Raw genomic sequence first — 15,178 nt, 5'->3', positions numbered from 1 at the left:
TTTACAGAAAGTATACTGAGAATATTTTTTAGCCTGTGAGTAGTTCTGAGAATAAGCTTAAAAATGTTAGAAACTCAAAGGAAAAAATTATTGTACAAAGTATGATTTTATACCAAATCACTCACAAAAGGGATTTAGAAATTAGTACTACCTCACAATATATGAAAAATAAATGAAGATATAAAGCTTAAACCAGAAATTCAATTCTATATGTACATTAATCAAGTCTATTTTTATAATTTTTGTGAAAAAGTGCTACATCAAACCTTCCAAGAGCTTTTTTGGCATGCCTGGGGACAGTGGTATTGTATCGTTGGTCAAGTCAAATAGAAACATTGAAGAACCATGCGAATCAACTCGTGATGAATTCTTTGAAAGTTCCTGTAAAAAATTAGTTATTTTTAGTTTTATTTTGTATTTATTTATTGCTTACACTCATGGTCAAAAGATTCTTCTTTTATCAAAAGATAGATTAAATCATTATATGTAGTTTGCACATAGCTTCCCCAAAATATATACAATAATTATATATTATTTAAATAACAAATTTTAATTAAAATACAAAAAAGATTTTAATTATGTAATATTCATTACTTATTATTACTTTTTTACTCACATCAAAACAGTTTTGAATACTCTACCTATTTAAGCATGTTATTTGACTGATTAACATGTTAGATTATGCTCTGTAGCTATTATTTTGGTACTGGTTGAACTCCATCATAAAGATGATGACAACCAATTGCAGTGGCTCATGCCTGTAATTTTAGCTACTCAGGAGTTTGAGATTAGAAGACTACAGTTCGAAGCCATCTTGGTCTGGCTAATCTCCATTTAACCACCTCCCCAAAAAGCAATAAATATAGTCATGGCTCAAGTGGTAAAGCACCAGCCTTAATCGAAAAAGCTCAGGGACAATCCCATGAATTTAAGCCCCAGGACTGGCACGCAAGCACGCACACACACACACACACACCCACGCACGGGCGCGCACACGGGCGCGCACACACGGGCGCGCACACACAAATAGATGATGACATTTTATGATGGCAATTATAGTACGTAACTATGACAGTTCTTAATTCTAACTATAATATTCAATGTGTCCCTGAGTTAACTGTGTAATTTCACAAATACTTACAGGTTTAGATATATTCTGAACAGCATGTGGGCTTTCTGAAGATTTAGATTCAGGATGAAATCTAGGTAAACCAGCCACTGGATCTGAAGGTGGGTCTTTATAGTGTTGATTTTTAGACTTGAATGTATCAGAAATTCCTGTTTATAAAATTACATGATATATTGAATGTATTTACATGTAATCAATTATGTAAACATATTTCATTTTAAAATTAAAATGGTACAGTAATATTATACCTGTTCCAAGTGCTTCATTCTTTATTCCCCTTGAAGATGAGCTAGAGTTGCCTCTGTTCAAAATAGCTGTAACAATATTTATTTAAAAATTCATATTTGAATGAAACATATTAATAGAAAAAACTTTAAAATATATCTGTACATAATTGACAACAGAAATATAGTTCTTGCCTTTATTGGTGACAGGATTTTATAGACTCAGTATGTCATGACTTAAAATTAAGCCCTTCCCAAATCCCCAAGCCACATTCACAAGTTTAAATACCCAGAGGTTTCATTATGAGAAAGCTGATTGAATTATTCATTTCTTGGTTATCCAGTATCATTATTCTCTTTGCTATATTTGTCTTTATTTTGGTACTAAGTGTAAAAAAATGATCATAAAATTTTCATACAAATACACACTGTACTTTGATTGTATTTACCCCCATTGCCCTCTCTAATCACTCCTCCCACAAGTCCTCTTCCCAAATAGTCCCCCCATTTCTAGTGTCATACTTATAAAAACTATCTGCAGCAGCCATGCCTGATATTGGCACACAAAAAAAGAAAGAAAGGGGCTGGGAATGTGGCTCAGTGGTAGAGTGCTTGCCTTGCATGCATGAGGCCCTGGGTTTGATTCCTCAGCACCACATAAGCAGAAAAAGTCCAAAGTGGTGCTTTGGCTCAAGTGGTAGAGTGCTAGCCTTGAGCTGAAGTGCTCAGGGACAGAGCCCAGGCCCAGAGTTCAGGCCCCACAACCCACAAAAAAAGCTCTATACAGCTAAGGAAAACATTACTGGAATGAAGAGATAGCCTGCAAAATGGGATTAAATTTTGCCACCTATTAATCTTACAGGGGATTACTATGCAGAATACATAAAGAACTCAAAAATTAAACACCATATAAATGAATGAAAACAGAAAAAGTAAATTGAAGAGGTCAATAAATATAAGAAACAATATTCAGCATCCTTAGCCATCAGACAAATGCAAATTACACTCAGATTCTTTCTCATTTGATTCTAGAAACTTTTCTATTTTCTTCCTGATTTCTTCAATGACTGTTGGTACCATTACCTCTTGTGTTCTGAATGGGAAATTGGTTACCAGACTACAGACTAAATTCAACTTTGAGTTTAATAGTTGATTAGCTTAAGGAGTTTAAAATATACTCTACATTAGAAGTCAATCTGAGCTTGACAGCATACTCTGGATCATTACAAGATTATTCATTCATACCCATACAAGCCCTGTAACTTTTAAGTTATTAAGGAATCAAATTGAAACTTGAAAGAGTAAAACTGGTTAAAACTGCTTAAAGTACAAAGTACAAAATTAATCCAGAAAAACTTAAAAGAATTCTACTTTTTCTTTCTTAGTAAAAAAGAACTAAATCTCACAAAATAATTAGGCAGAATAGAAGGCTATACAGAAGTAGGGTTGTTTGCTGATTGTGGAAAGAAAATGTCTGTTAATCAACAGTACACAAGTCTGTGGGGGAAAGGAACTTGTTCATTGAAACAACTTAATCTTGTGATGTTGGTGTTTTGAGACAGGTTCTCACCTCTAGCTCATGAAAGTAGAATGAATAAACGAAGTACATCTCTAGCTCATGAGTGTAGAATGAATACATCAAGTATATAAGGCAACCAGAGGATTTTCCATTCAAAATCAACAATCATCTTTTGAAACATCACTGAAATACATGCTTACTTGAAATGGCTGGCTTTGAACTTGATACCTCTCCAACAAAGATCAGCTCATCATCATCATCATCATCACCACCACCACCACCATCATCTTTATTCTGAGTTTCTTCTATTTTCCTTTGCCAGGGTTCCAGCTCTTCTTCTTCACATTCCATGAAGAGTTCTTCCATTTTCGAGTTAGCTAAGGTTTTTCAAAATGAGTGAAATATTGACTGGTGCTAGTGGCTCACATTTGTAATCCTAGCTACTCAGGAGGCTGAGATCTGAGGATCTTGGCTCAAATCCAGACAGGGCATGAAAGTCTATGAGACTTTCATCTCTAATTAACCACTAGAGAAAGCTGGCAGTGAAGCAGTGGCTCAAGAGATAGAGTGCTAGCCTTGAGCAAAAGGAACTCAGGGACAGTGCCCAGGCCCAGAGTTCAAGACCCAGGACAGGGGGAGGGGAAGGGGAAAGGAAAGGGAGGGGGTGAGGGAGAGGGATGTTTTGTGTGTGTGTGTGCATGCACACGTGTGTGCACGCTCGTGCATGTGTGCTCTTACATGTGGATGTGCTGGTGTGGGTGTTTTAAGTCAGGGCCACAAACTCTCCCTTGGCTTTTTCACTGAAGCCATAGTTCCACTTTCAGCTTTTTTTGTGAACTGGAGTTAAGAGTCTCAGACTTTCCTGGCCATGCTGGTTTCAAACTGTGATCCTCAGATCTCAGCCTGTTGAGTAGCTAGGATTATAGGCATGAGCCACCAGCACTTGAATTCAGGGCCTCGATGCTGTCCTTGAGCTCTTCTGTTCAAGACTAGAGCTCTACCACAGCTCTATTTAAGGCTTATTCTGTTGGTTTATTGGAGATAAGCATCTCACAGAGCCCAGCCCACTGGTGGCTCATGGGCCACAGTGAGCAGGAAATGGGCCAGCCTGAGCTGGAAAGTCTATGAGACTCTTATTTCCAATTAACCACCAGAAAGCCAGAAGTGGTGCTGTGGCTCAAGTGGTAGAATGCTCACTTGAGCTGAAGAGTTCAGGAACAGTGCCCAGGCCCAGAGTTCAACCCCCATGACTGAAGAAAAAAAAAGGGAGAGGGTTGGGAAGTTGGCTCATTGGTGGAGTGCTTGCCTCGCATGCATGAGGCCCTTGGTTTGATACCTTAGCACCACATAAGCAGAAAAGGCCAGAAGTGGCACTGTGGCTCAAATGGTAGGGCACTAGCCTTGAGCTGAATAGCTGAGGGACAGCACCCAGGCCCAGAGTTCAGCCAACATAACCGACAAAAAAAAACAAAAACAAAGAAACAAACAAAGAAAAAGAGTCTCACAGACTTTCCTGCCTGGGCTGGCTTTGAACCACAATCCTCAGATCCCAGCTCCCTGAGTAGTTAGGATTATATGCATGAGTCATTGGCACCTGGCATAGTATTTTTATTTTTAAGAAAATATATTCATCAGGGCTAGGAATGTGGCTTAGTTGTAGAGTGCTTGCCTAGCATGCATGAAGCCCTGGGTGTGATTCCTTAGTACCACATAAACAGAAAAAGCTGGAAGTGGAACTGTGGATCAAGTGGTAGAGTTCTATCTTTTGAGCAAAATTAGCTCAGGGACAGTGCTCAGATGCTGAGTTGAAGCCACAGGACTGGCAAAAAAAGAGAAAGAAAATATACTCATCCCTGTCTCTCACCTGTCTTGAAGAAATATTATCAGTACAAAAGTCATGTATACTAGTGTCAATTCCAATAGTAGCAATACTTACTTTTTTGTTGATTAGGGTTTTTATTATCCATCACGCTACAGTGTCACCTAAGAACAAACATATGACATCAATTAATTTTATTAATTAGTTGGAGTTCCAAGTAACTACAAATACTGAAATATGAAATTTGAAAAATATTTGGGTCTAAGCTGAATCTCCACCAAACTTAGTATGTAACTCCATACAAGATAGCAAGTTAAGTCTTAGTTTTCCACCTTATAATATAAAGAAATCTATTATTAGGTTAAGCACTGGTGACTCATATATATAATCCTAGATATATAGGAGGCTGAGAGGATCACAATCTGAAGAAGCTAGAGACTCTTACCTACAATTCACTACCCAAAATCCAGAATTGGGGGTATGGGTCATGTACCAGAGTGCCAACTGTGAGAGAATAAAAGCTGGCACATACAGACACACAGACAGACAGACAGACACACACACACACACAGAATAACCTATTATTAGAGTGGACTTGGTTACATTACATGTAATCTTTTTCTCATACAAAATTTTACCTTTTGAATTTGGTACATTTGATATATATATGTAATTAGTTTTCAATATTTATTTCATTCCTGAATGTGAATTTAGTAAATAAAATGCTGGATGTTTTACACATTTACTACTTGAGGAAATCTGATGAATAAAATACAAACAAATTTTAAAAGGAATCCTTATATAAAAATATTTTGGGAAATTTGCATTTTGAAATGCTGTCACATTTATCTTTAACCATGACCTATTCACATTTCAGAAACAAATGCTATTATTAACATTTGAAAAAACATATTTAAATCAGCTTTTAGCTTATGTGTCTTTTCAGTTTTTTGAAGAATCATTCTATCTGAAAAGTAATGGAAAGCTAGTTAGGTAACAGTCTTATAGATTAATCCACTAAGTAATATGCTGTGTTCTAAGAAAGAAAATCAAAGATGAATGTTAACAGTCCTGTCCTTCAGAAGTTTATGACTAGTAGTTATTTCTGTTTTGTGGTCCAAGGGATCAAATTCAGAGATTTACACATCTAGGCCAGTGTCCTACCACTGAAGAACACCTCCACCTCTATTTGGTCCTTTAACAAAGCTGTTACATTACACAATTATAAAGCTGAGCACTGGTGATTCATGCCTCCTAGTTTCTTAGGAGGTGAGATCTGAGGATCATGGTTCAAAGCCAGCTGGGGCAAGAAAGTCCATGAGACTCATCACAAATTAACTACTGAAAATCTGGAAATGGAACTGTGGCACAAGTGGTAGAAAACTAGTCTTGAGCAAAAAGCTCAGGGATCAGGGATAGTGTCTAAGACATGCGTTCAAGTTCCAGGTCCCCAAACAAAGAAGTGTGCATGCATGTGTTTTTAACTGCTTTAAGTAGTTTACATTTAAAATTTTTAATGTAATAATTTAAATTGCTATACACATATATTCTACATAAAATATTTTCCCATCTATTTATTTAAACATAATTTTATTATACAGAGATTTTATTATACAGAGAGGTTACTATTTCATAAGTTAGGTAATGAGTACATTTCTTTCTTGGACAATATCACCCCTTCCTTCATTTTCCCACAGTTTACTCCTGTCCCTGCCCACAAGTACATTTTCCACATAGTGTATACTGAATAGTATGATTGCATTTGTTCACTCTTCCTCTCTCCCTTTTTGTGCCCCCTTTGGTCCTCCCTTAAAAGACAAAAATCTCCAGAACAAAAGCAAAAACCATCACCACCACCACCAACAAAAAAACCACCACATTTCCATTTCCTGGAATTCATTTCAATATAATATTTTAAATGTTCAGAGGACTTACACTTTCGGGTTCTTCCCCTAAGGGTATCCAACTTTAGTCTGACTGTATGTGAATGCCCAGAGTCCTGTATAAGTTATCATACTTGGTTATATTTTAGATCTAGCTTCCACATATGAGAGAAAACAAACGATTTTCTCTTTGAGCTTGGCTTATCTCACTTAACATGATTTGTTCTAGGTCCATCCATTTCTGTGCAAATGACATAGCTTTTTTGTTTGTTTGTTTTTTGATAGTGGGACTTGAACTCGGGACTGGGCACTGTCCCTGAGCTTTTTGTGCTCAAGGCTAGCGCTCTTTGAGCCACATCTCTACTTCCAGTTTTCTGGTAGTTAACTGGAGATAGTGAGTCTCACTGACTTTCCTACCCAGGTTGGCTTCAAACTGATCCTCAGATCTCAGCCTCCTCAGTAGCTAGGAACACAGGCATGAATCATCAGAGCCCAGGTACAAATAATATCATCTTATTATTTCTAATGGATGAGTAAAATTCCATTGTGTATATGTGCTACATTTCTTGGATCCACTCATCTATTGTAGGACATCTGGGCTACTTCCATAACTTGGCTACTGTGGATAGTGTAGCAATGAACATCAATGTGCAAGTGTCTTTACCATATCCTGACTGTAATGTTCTGCGTAGATGACCAAGAGGGTTGACTGGGCCTTAGGGAAGATCTATGTTTAGGTTTTTGAGGAACCTCCAGAGTGCTATATAGAGTGGTTATACTAGTTTATATCCCTACCAACAGTGAAATAGGATTCATTTCCCCTCACATCCTGTCAGCATTTGTTGCTGCTCAGATTCTTGTTGGCCAGACTAATTGGGGTGATATGGAATCTCAAAGTTGTTTTGATTTGCATTTCTTTTATGTGTTTATTTCCTCATATATCTATTCTTACTTCTTCTGAGAAGTCTCTCCAGTTCTTTGTCCATTTATTGATTGGTTTGTTAGTTTAGGTATTAGATCTTTGTCAGATGTATTGCTAGTAAAGATCTTCTCCCAGTCTGATGGCTATCTTTCTAGCTTTACAATCATGTCCTTTGCTGTGCAGAAATGTTTTATTTTGATGTAATCCCACTTGATTTAAGTATTATATAATTAAATATTTAAATATAAGAACTTTAGGTTTTTATATACATACTATATTTTCTACATAAAAATATTCTTTTGTGTATGTGCATGTCAGTACTGGGGCTTGAACTCAGGACTTGGGTGCTATCCCAGAGCTTTATCTATGGCTCGAGCCATAGCTCTACTTCCAGCTTTGTGGTGGTTAATTGAAGGTAAGAGTCTCATGAGGGGCTGGGAAGGTGGCTCAGTGGTAGAGCGCTTGCCTTGCATGCCTGAGGCCCTGGATTCAGCACTACATAAGCAAAAAGAAAAAAGCCAGAAGTGGTGCTGTGGCTCAAGTGGTAGAGCGCTAGCCTTGAGCTGAAGAGCTGAGGGACAGCGCCCAGGCCCAGAGTTCAGGCCCCATGACCGGACCTCCCCCCCCCAAAAAAAAAGAGTCTCATGAACTTTCTTGCCTGTGCTAGACTCCATCGCACAAAGAAAAGGAAAAAAAGAGAAGGGAAGGGGATAGGAGGGACAAGGATGGGAAGGGAAGGGAAGGGATAGAGGACAGGAAGGAAAGGGGAAGGTTGGGAAGGGGACAGGAGGGCAAGGGGCAGAGGATTGTAATGGAAGGTACAGAGGATGGGAAAGAGAGGGGCAGAGGATTGAAAGGGATAGAGGACTGGAAGAGGAAGAGGAAAAAAAGGAAAGGGGAGGAGCAGAGGATCAGAGGAGATGGGAAGTAATAGGAAGGGAGAGGGTTGGGAGGAGGGGGAAGGGAGAAGAGAGGAGCAAAGATAAAGGGAAGGGAATGTTCAGAGGATGGGAAGGGACAAAGGATGGGACTGGAAAGGAAGTGAAGGGAAGTGAGTGGAAGGAAAGGAGAGGGGAGAGGAGTGGAGGGAAGGTGAAGTAAAAGGAAGGTAAGCAGCTTAGAATGAGAAGGTAAAGGGAGGAGAAAAAGAAGGGAAAGGCCAGAGGATGGAAAAAAGGGGCATAAAATGGAAAGGGAAAGTGTAGAGAATGAGAGTGGTGAGAAGTAAAGGGAGAGGGAGAGGATGGAGAGAGAAGAAGGAAAGGAAGGAGGAGAGAAGAAGGAAAGGAAGGAGGAGAATATGAAGAAGAGAAGAGTTAGGAGGGTGAGAAGGCAAAAAAGGAGGGAGAAAGAGGAGAGAGACAGGAAGACTAGGAGGAAGCTATAATCTTGAGGAATGAAGTTCAAATACAGCATTTGCAGTAAAGTCTATGAGACTCATCTCAAAAATAAAAGAAAATAATTTGGCAGGGGAAAGCAATGGACTAGAGGAGAGGTAAAGGAGGGAGAGAAGGGAGAGGCTGAATATCTGAGGACTGAAGTTCAAAGCCAGTCTGGGCAGAAAAGTCTGCAAGACTCCATCTTCAAAAGAAATGGACAAAAGAAAGAAGTAAAGAGCTAGGAGCTGGTGGCTCTTGCTTATTATCCTAGCTACTTAAGAGGATGAGCAATGAGGATTGCAGTTCAGAAAGGACTCTTATCTCCAATTAACCATTAAGAAGCAGCCAGTAGTTGAGGTTCCTTGACTTGTCATTTTTCTTGTGTTTCTATGGTTTGTGCTGCCTATTTGGAAACAAAAGCAAATACAATGCACAGCAGAACATAATTTTAAGACAAAAATCAACCCAGAGCTCTATACTTGAAGACTTTAGAGGTTCAAAATCATAGATGGGTATTTCCCTATTTACCTCTCCTTTTGTTTGGGGAGGGATATTTTCCCTCACTTATAGAATATGTCCAGAATATTTTTAGCAGAGGATCACAATAGCTCAATAGCTATGTGATATGATCATATAAAATGATGCTTATCAAAATGAACTCCAAGAAATGGAAACAAGAGGTTTTTCAAGTGTGCTGTTTGCAGTTCTTTCTTTTCTGTTGGTTTACTCTCTGTTAGCACTGTTCTTGATTTCTGTACACTTTGTCTTGTATATAAGTTTAATTGGTTTGGAAAAGGGAAGGGGAATCACAGAAATGGTGGGACAAAGGGTGAACCAATTCAACAATGATACTCACTAGATAATATGATGGAAATGAACTTTACAACTTGGAGGTAAGTAGAGTGGTGGGGGGATTGAGAGAAAATGAGGGAAGTAGTAACACTGTTCAAGAAGAAATTTACTCATTACCTTACTTATGTAGCTGTAATCCCTTTGTACGTCACCTTTACAATAAAAATTAAATAAAATTTAAAAAACTAAAAAAAACTGAAAATAAAGAAACACATGATGAAACTCATCATCCATGGCCATAAAGGAAATGAAAATCAAAACAACTCTGAGATTCCATTTCACCTCAATTAAATTGGCCAACATTTGAATTTGAACAACAAATGATAGCTGGAATGTAGGGGAAAAGGAACCCTGCTGGCGGGAATGAGAACTAGTACAACCACTCTGGACAGCACTCTGGAGGTTCCTCAAAAAACTAAACATACATCTTTCCTATGATCCAGCCATACCACTCATAGGCATTTACCCTGGACATCATGAGCCAGGATATGATAAGGACACCTGCACATGCACATCCATGTTCACTGTAGCACTATTCACAATAGCCAAGATAAGGAAACAACTGAGATCCCCCACAATAAAAGAGTGACTCAAAAAATTGTGGCACCTATATACAATGGAATTTTACACAGCCATTAGAAAGAAAAAAATAATGTCATTTGCACAAAAATGGATGGAACTAGAACAAATCATGTTAAGTGAAGTAAGTCAAGATCAGAGAAAAAAATGGCACATGTTTTCTCTGATATGCAGAAGTTAGATCTAAAACACACTGGGATATGACAAATTACACAGGATTCTAGATACTCACATATAGTGAGAGGAAAAAGAAGATCCTCTTAAGAGAGAATCACAAAGATACAATGATTAAGTGCCTCTTCATATTTATATAAAATAATACACATACTGAAACAAATTCCCAAGATATGGAAACATAAATCTTTTTTATTTTTTAGAGTTTTTGATGATTCGGTCTTTTTTACCTTATATACAGTGTATTCATGTGTTCAGTGTATTTGGAAGGGTGGAGGGGACACAACTCGAAGAAAGGATGAAAAAGTGCAACAGTGGAGCTTACTGGACATTGATGAAAGTGAACTGTACAACTCGTGGGGGGAGATGCAAAGGAAGGAATGGGAGGGAATGAGGGAACAGATGACACTGAATGAAAGGAAATGTAGTCATTACCTGACTCATGTAAATATAAACCCTCTGTACATCACCTCTATAATAACAATAAAGTAAATAAAAAATAACCCAAATTAGGACTGAGAAGGTGACTCAGTGGAAGAGCGCTTGTCTTGCAAGCCTGAGACCCTGGGTTCGATTCCTCAGCACCACATAAGAAAAAAGAAAAAAGCCGGAAGTGGCATTGTGGCTCAAGTGGTAGAGCGCTAGCCTTGAGCTGAAGAGCTGAGGGACAGCGCCCAGGCCCAGAGTTCAGGCCCTACAACCAGACCCCAAAAAAAAAATAAATAAAAATAACCCAAATTAAAAAGGGCTAGCGTGAGGCTTAAATGGTAAGAGAGAAAAAAAAAAGCTGTTAGTGCTGATGTGAAAAAGCCTTGAATAAAAAAGTTAAAGGACAGCACCCAGGCTCTGAGTTCAAGCCCCATTACTGGCACTATATATATCTATATATCTATATATTTCTATATCTATATCTATCTCCATATTGAGTAAAGAGAAAGAGTATGGGAAAAAGGAAAGTTAAAAAAGAAAAGGAAAATGGAAGGAGAGGGTGGGGGATGGGAGAAGAGTGAAAGGGAGAGAGAAAGTGAGGGGGGGAGGAAGGAGGGAGAAGAGGAAGGAGGAAAGGAGAGATAGATTGATATCTAGGGACTGAAGTTCCAAGCCAGGGAGTCTCTTATCTCCAATCAACAACTCAGAAAAGGCCAGAAGTGGTGCTGTGGGTCAAGTGGTACAGAGCTTAGTCTTTTGGGTTTTTTTTTGGCCAGTCATGGGGCCTGAACTCTGGGCCTGGGTGCTGTCCCTCACCTCTTCAGCTCAAGGTTAGTGCTCTACCACTAGAGCCATAGTGCCACTTCTGGCTTTTTCTGCTTATGTGGTGCTGAGGAATTGAACCCAGGGCCTCATGCATGCAAGGCAAGCACTCTACCGCTGAGCCACCTTCCCAGCCCCAGAGCTTGTCTTGAGCCAAAGAAGCTCAGAGACAGTGCCCCGGCCTTGAGTTCAAGCCCCAGGTAGGTCCGGCAAAAATAAATAAATTGACAAGAAAGAAAAAATAGAGAAGATAGCAGGGGAGGGAACTGGTGTGGAGGAGAGAGAAGAGGGAGAGTAGTAAGAGTAGGGTAATCAGAGGAGGGAGAGGAGAGGGAGGGGGAAAGAGGAAGGAGAATGAAAAGGAAAGGAAGGAAAGGTGCAGATGAAGGGGAAGGCAGAGGAGGACAGGAGAGAAGAGGGGAAGGGAGACAGGGGAAGACAGGAGAGGAAAATGGAGGCAGGGGAGAAGAGGAGAGAGAGAAAAAAAAGAAGAGAGCCCAGGAAGGCAGGAAAGGGGAGGAGAGGGGTGGGGAGAAGAGGGAGAGTAGAAAATATGAGAAGCCAGGAGGAAGCAGGGCAGAGAAGTGAAGGAAAGAGCAGGAAAGGGGAAGAGAGAGGAAGGGGGGCAGGGGAAGGCAGGAAAGAGGAAGAGTAGAAAGTAAGAGGAAGGGAGGGCAGAGAAGGAGAAGAGAGGAGGAAAGGGAAGGAGAGAAAAGCAAGGGAGGGCTGGAGAGAGGAGGGGGGGAAAGGAGATGGCATAGGAGAGGAGAGGGGAAGGGAGGGCAGACAAGGAGAGAAGAGAAAGGTTGGCAGGGGAAGGGAAAAGTAGATGAGAGAAGACAAAGAAAGGGAAAGAGGGGGGAAGGCAGAGAATGGGAGAAGAGGGGATGGAGAGTAAAGGAGAGGAGGGGAAGGCAGGATAGGGGAGAAGAGAGAAGAGAGGGGTGAGAGAGGAGAAGAGAGGAGGGGAATATAGGGAAGGGTAGAGGAGAACAGGCAAATAGAAGAGAGGAGGTCAGGGAAGGGTAGAAGACTGACAGAAGAGAGAAAAGGGGAGGTAAGAGGAGAGTATGGTAAAGGAGGAGAAGAGAGGGGAGAAGAGGAGAGGAGAGGGAAGAAGAAAGTGAGAAGACAAGGGAGAGGAGAGGGACTCCTTGGGAGGAAAGGTGATGAGAGAAAAGAGAAGAGCAAAGAGAGGAGAGGGGAGGGCAGGAGAAGGGAGAAGATAGGAAGGAAGGGGAAGATCTGAGAGGGGATTAGAGAGGGAAGAGCAGTGGAGTGGAGGGGGGAGAGATGAGGGGTGGGGAGAGGAAGAGAAGAAATGGCAGGGGAGGAGAGTAGATGAAAGGAGGGAAGAGGAAGCAAGAGGAGAAAATTTAGGGGAGAAGGAAAAGGGGGAAGGAAAAGGTAGGGAGAAGAGAGAAGGGAGGAGAAGGCAGGAGAGGGCATGAGAGGGTAGAAGAGATAAAGAAGGAGGGAGGAGAGGGCAGAGGACAGGGGATAGAAGGAAGTAATGGAGAAGGGATGGTAGGGGAAGAGAGGACAGGGGAGAGAAGGGTAAAAGAGGAAGAGAAGATGGGGGAGGGGAAGGGAGATGAAGACAAAGAAGAGAAGAATAGGAAAGAATAGGAGAGGGAAGAGGAGGGCAGGGGAGGACAGGAGAGGGGGATGGGGAGGCCAGAGGAGGGGAGGGCAGGAGAGGGGAGAAGAGAGAGAGGAAAGGAGGGAGGAGAGTGGAGAGGAGGGCAGGAGAGGATAGTGGAGGGGAAGGCAGAGCAAGAGAGGAAAGGGCAGGGGAAGGTAGAGCTGGAGGGAAGAGAGAAGGGGAGGGGGCAGGCAGGGGAGCAAAGAAGAGGGAGAGGAGAGGAAGGCAGCTGAGAGAAGAGGTATGAAGAGAGAAAGGAGGAGAGGGGAGAAGAGGAATGGGGAGGGCAGGGGAAAGGAGAGAGGGAATTAGAGGAGAATAGAGGGAGAGGCAAGAGGGGAGGGGAGAAGATGGGTAAGCAGAAGAGGAGAGGAAAGAGGATGTAGGTGGAGAGTTGAGGTGGAGGGCAGGGGAGGAGAGGGAAGATCAGGGAAGGAGAGGAGAGAAGAGAATACAAAAGAGAGGTGGGGAAGACAGGATAGGAGGTCAGGGGTTGGGAGAATAGGAAGAGAGGGGGAGGAGGTCAGGGGAAGGCAGAATATAGAGAGGTGAGACAGGAGGAGCGAAGTGAGGGGAGAATAGAGAGGGTTGGAGGGCAGGGGAGAGAAGAGAGGAGAGAGCAGGGGAGGGGATGACAGTGGAGGGATGAAGAGAGAGAAGGAAGGAGGGGAGTGAAAGGCAGGGAAAGGGAGAAGGGTGAGGAGGGGATGGCAGTGGAGGGCAAGGAGGATAGAAGAGGAAGAAGAAAGGAGGAGGGGGAAGGGAGAAGGGAGGGAAGGGAGAAGAGGAAAAAGAGATGGCAGGTGAGAGATGGCAAGAGAAAAGAAGGACAGGGGAGGAGAGCAAAGAGGAGGGCAGTGGGGGGAAACAGGGCAGGAGAAAGAAGAGGTGAGGGAAAAGGATGAAAGGGGAGGGGAGAGGAGGAAAGGGACGGGGAAGGTAGGGAGGATATAAGGGGAGTGCTGGGGATGATATGGGAGAGGAGGGCAGAGAAGAAGTGGGAAAGGAGGGGAAGAAAGGGATGGGGAGGGTAAGAGAGGAGGAGAGGGCAAGCAGGGGAGGGAAGAGGAAGGAAGAAGAGGGAAAGGGGAGTTGAGAGGAGAAGGGAGAGGAGAGGAGATGAGGGGAGGGGAGGGAAGGAGAAGGGAGAGGAGACTGGAGGGGAGAAGGGAGGGGAGGGGAGGGGAGAAGCAAGAAAGTAGAGAAGAGGGGAGGAGGGGAGTGGAGAGGGAGGAGGGATAGGAGAAGAGGGGAAGGTGGAAGAGGAATGGTTGAGGAAGAGCAAGAGAGGAAGAGGAGGGACAGAGGCTAAAATCTGAGGACTTTAGTCAAAACCAGCCCAAGCAGATAAATTCAAGAGCCTTTTTTCTCTAATTAAGCAGCAAAAATCTGGAAGTGGAACTGTGGCTCAAGAGTGCCAGCCTTGAGGGGAAAAGCCAAATGAGAAAATAAAGCCCTCAGTTCATGAGGTGCTACCTGCACAGGTACACACTACACACACACACACACACACACACACACACATACCCCACACACAGGTACACACACACACACACACACATGGAAATGTCAGTATTTACTAGAACACTACCTGGAAAAAATTTAGTTAAACAGAAATACTTGAAGTCAAGAGCCTGTGGCTCAGGCCTATAATTCTAGCTACACAGGAGGCTGAGATCTGAGGATCATGGTTCAAAGTCAGCCTGGGCAGGAAAGTCCCTGAAACTCTTATCTCCAATAAACCACCAGAAAACTGGAAGTGGCACTGTGGCTCAAGTGGTAGAGTGCTTGCCTTGAGCTGA

At 41.9% G+C, this 15,178-nt stretch overlaps 1 protein-coding gene across 2 annotated transcripts in view; it reads right to left on the bottom strand.

Moving 5' to 3' along the window:
* Nucleotides 1-4,867, bottom strand: part of Znf280c (zinc finger protein 280C) — a 37,976-nt gene extending 33,109 nt beyond the window's left edge. For both annotated transcript variants that reach the window (XM_013018101.1, XM_013018100.1), the window contains exons 1-5: nt 4,809-4,867; nt 3,073-3,249; nt 1,378-1,443; nt 1,142-1,278; nt 267-381 (exon numbers count right to left, since the gene is read on the bottom strand). In XM_013018101.1, the coding sequence (XP_012873555.1) occupies nt 267-381; nt 1,142-1,278; nt 1,378-1,443; nt 3,073-3,249; nt 4,809-4,839 (526 nt within the window). In that variant the 5' untranslated portion in view covers nt 4,840-4,867. The remainder of the gene's footprint in view (nt 1-266; nt 382-1,141; nt 1,279-1,377; nt 1,444-3,072; nt 3,250-4,808) is intronic.
* Between the last annotated feature and the right edge of the window lie 10,311 nt (nt 4,868-15,178).

This window comes from Dipodomys ordii, unplaced genomic scaffold (assembly GCF_000151885.1).
Source record: "Dipodomys ordii isolate 6190 unplaced genomic scaffold, Dord_2.0 Scaffold38, whole genome shotgun sequence".
NCBI lineage: Eukaryota > Metazoa > Chordata > Mammalia > Rodentia > Heteromyidae > Dipodomys > Dipodomys ordii.
This window is presented reverse-complemented; position numbering and strand designations above follow the sequence as displayed.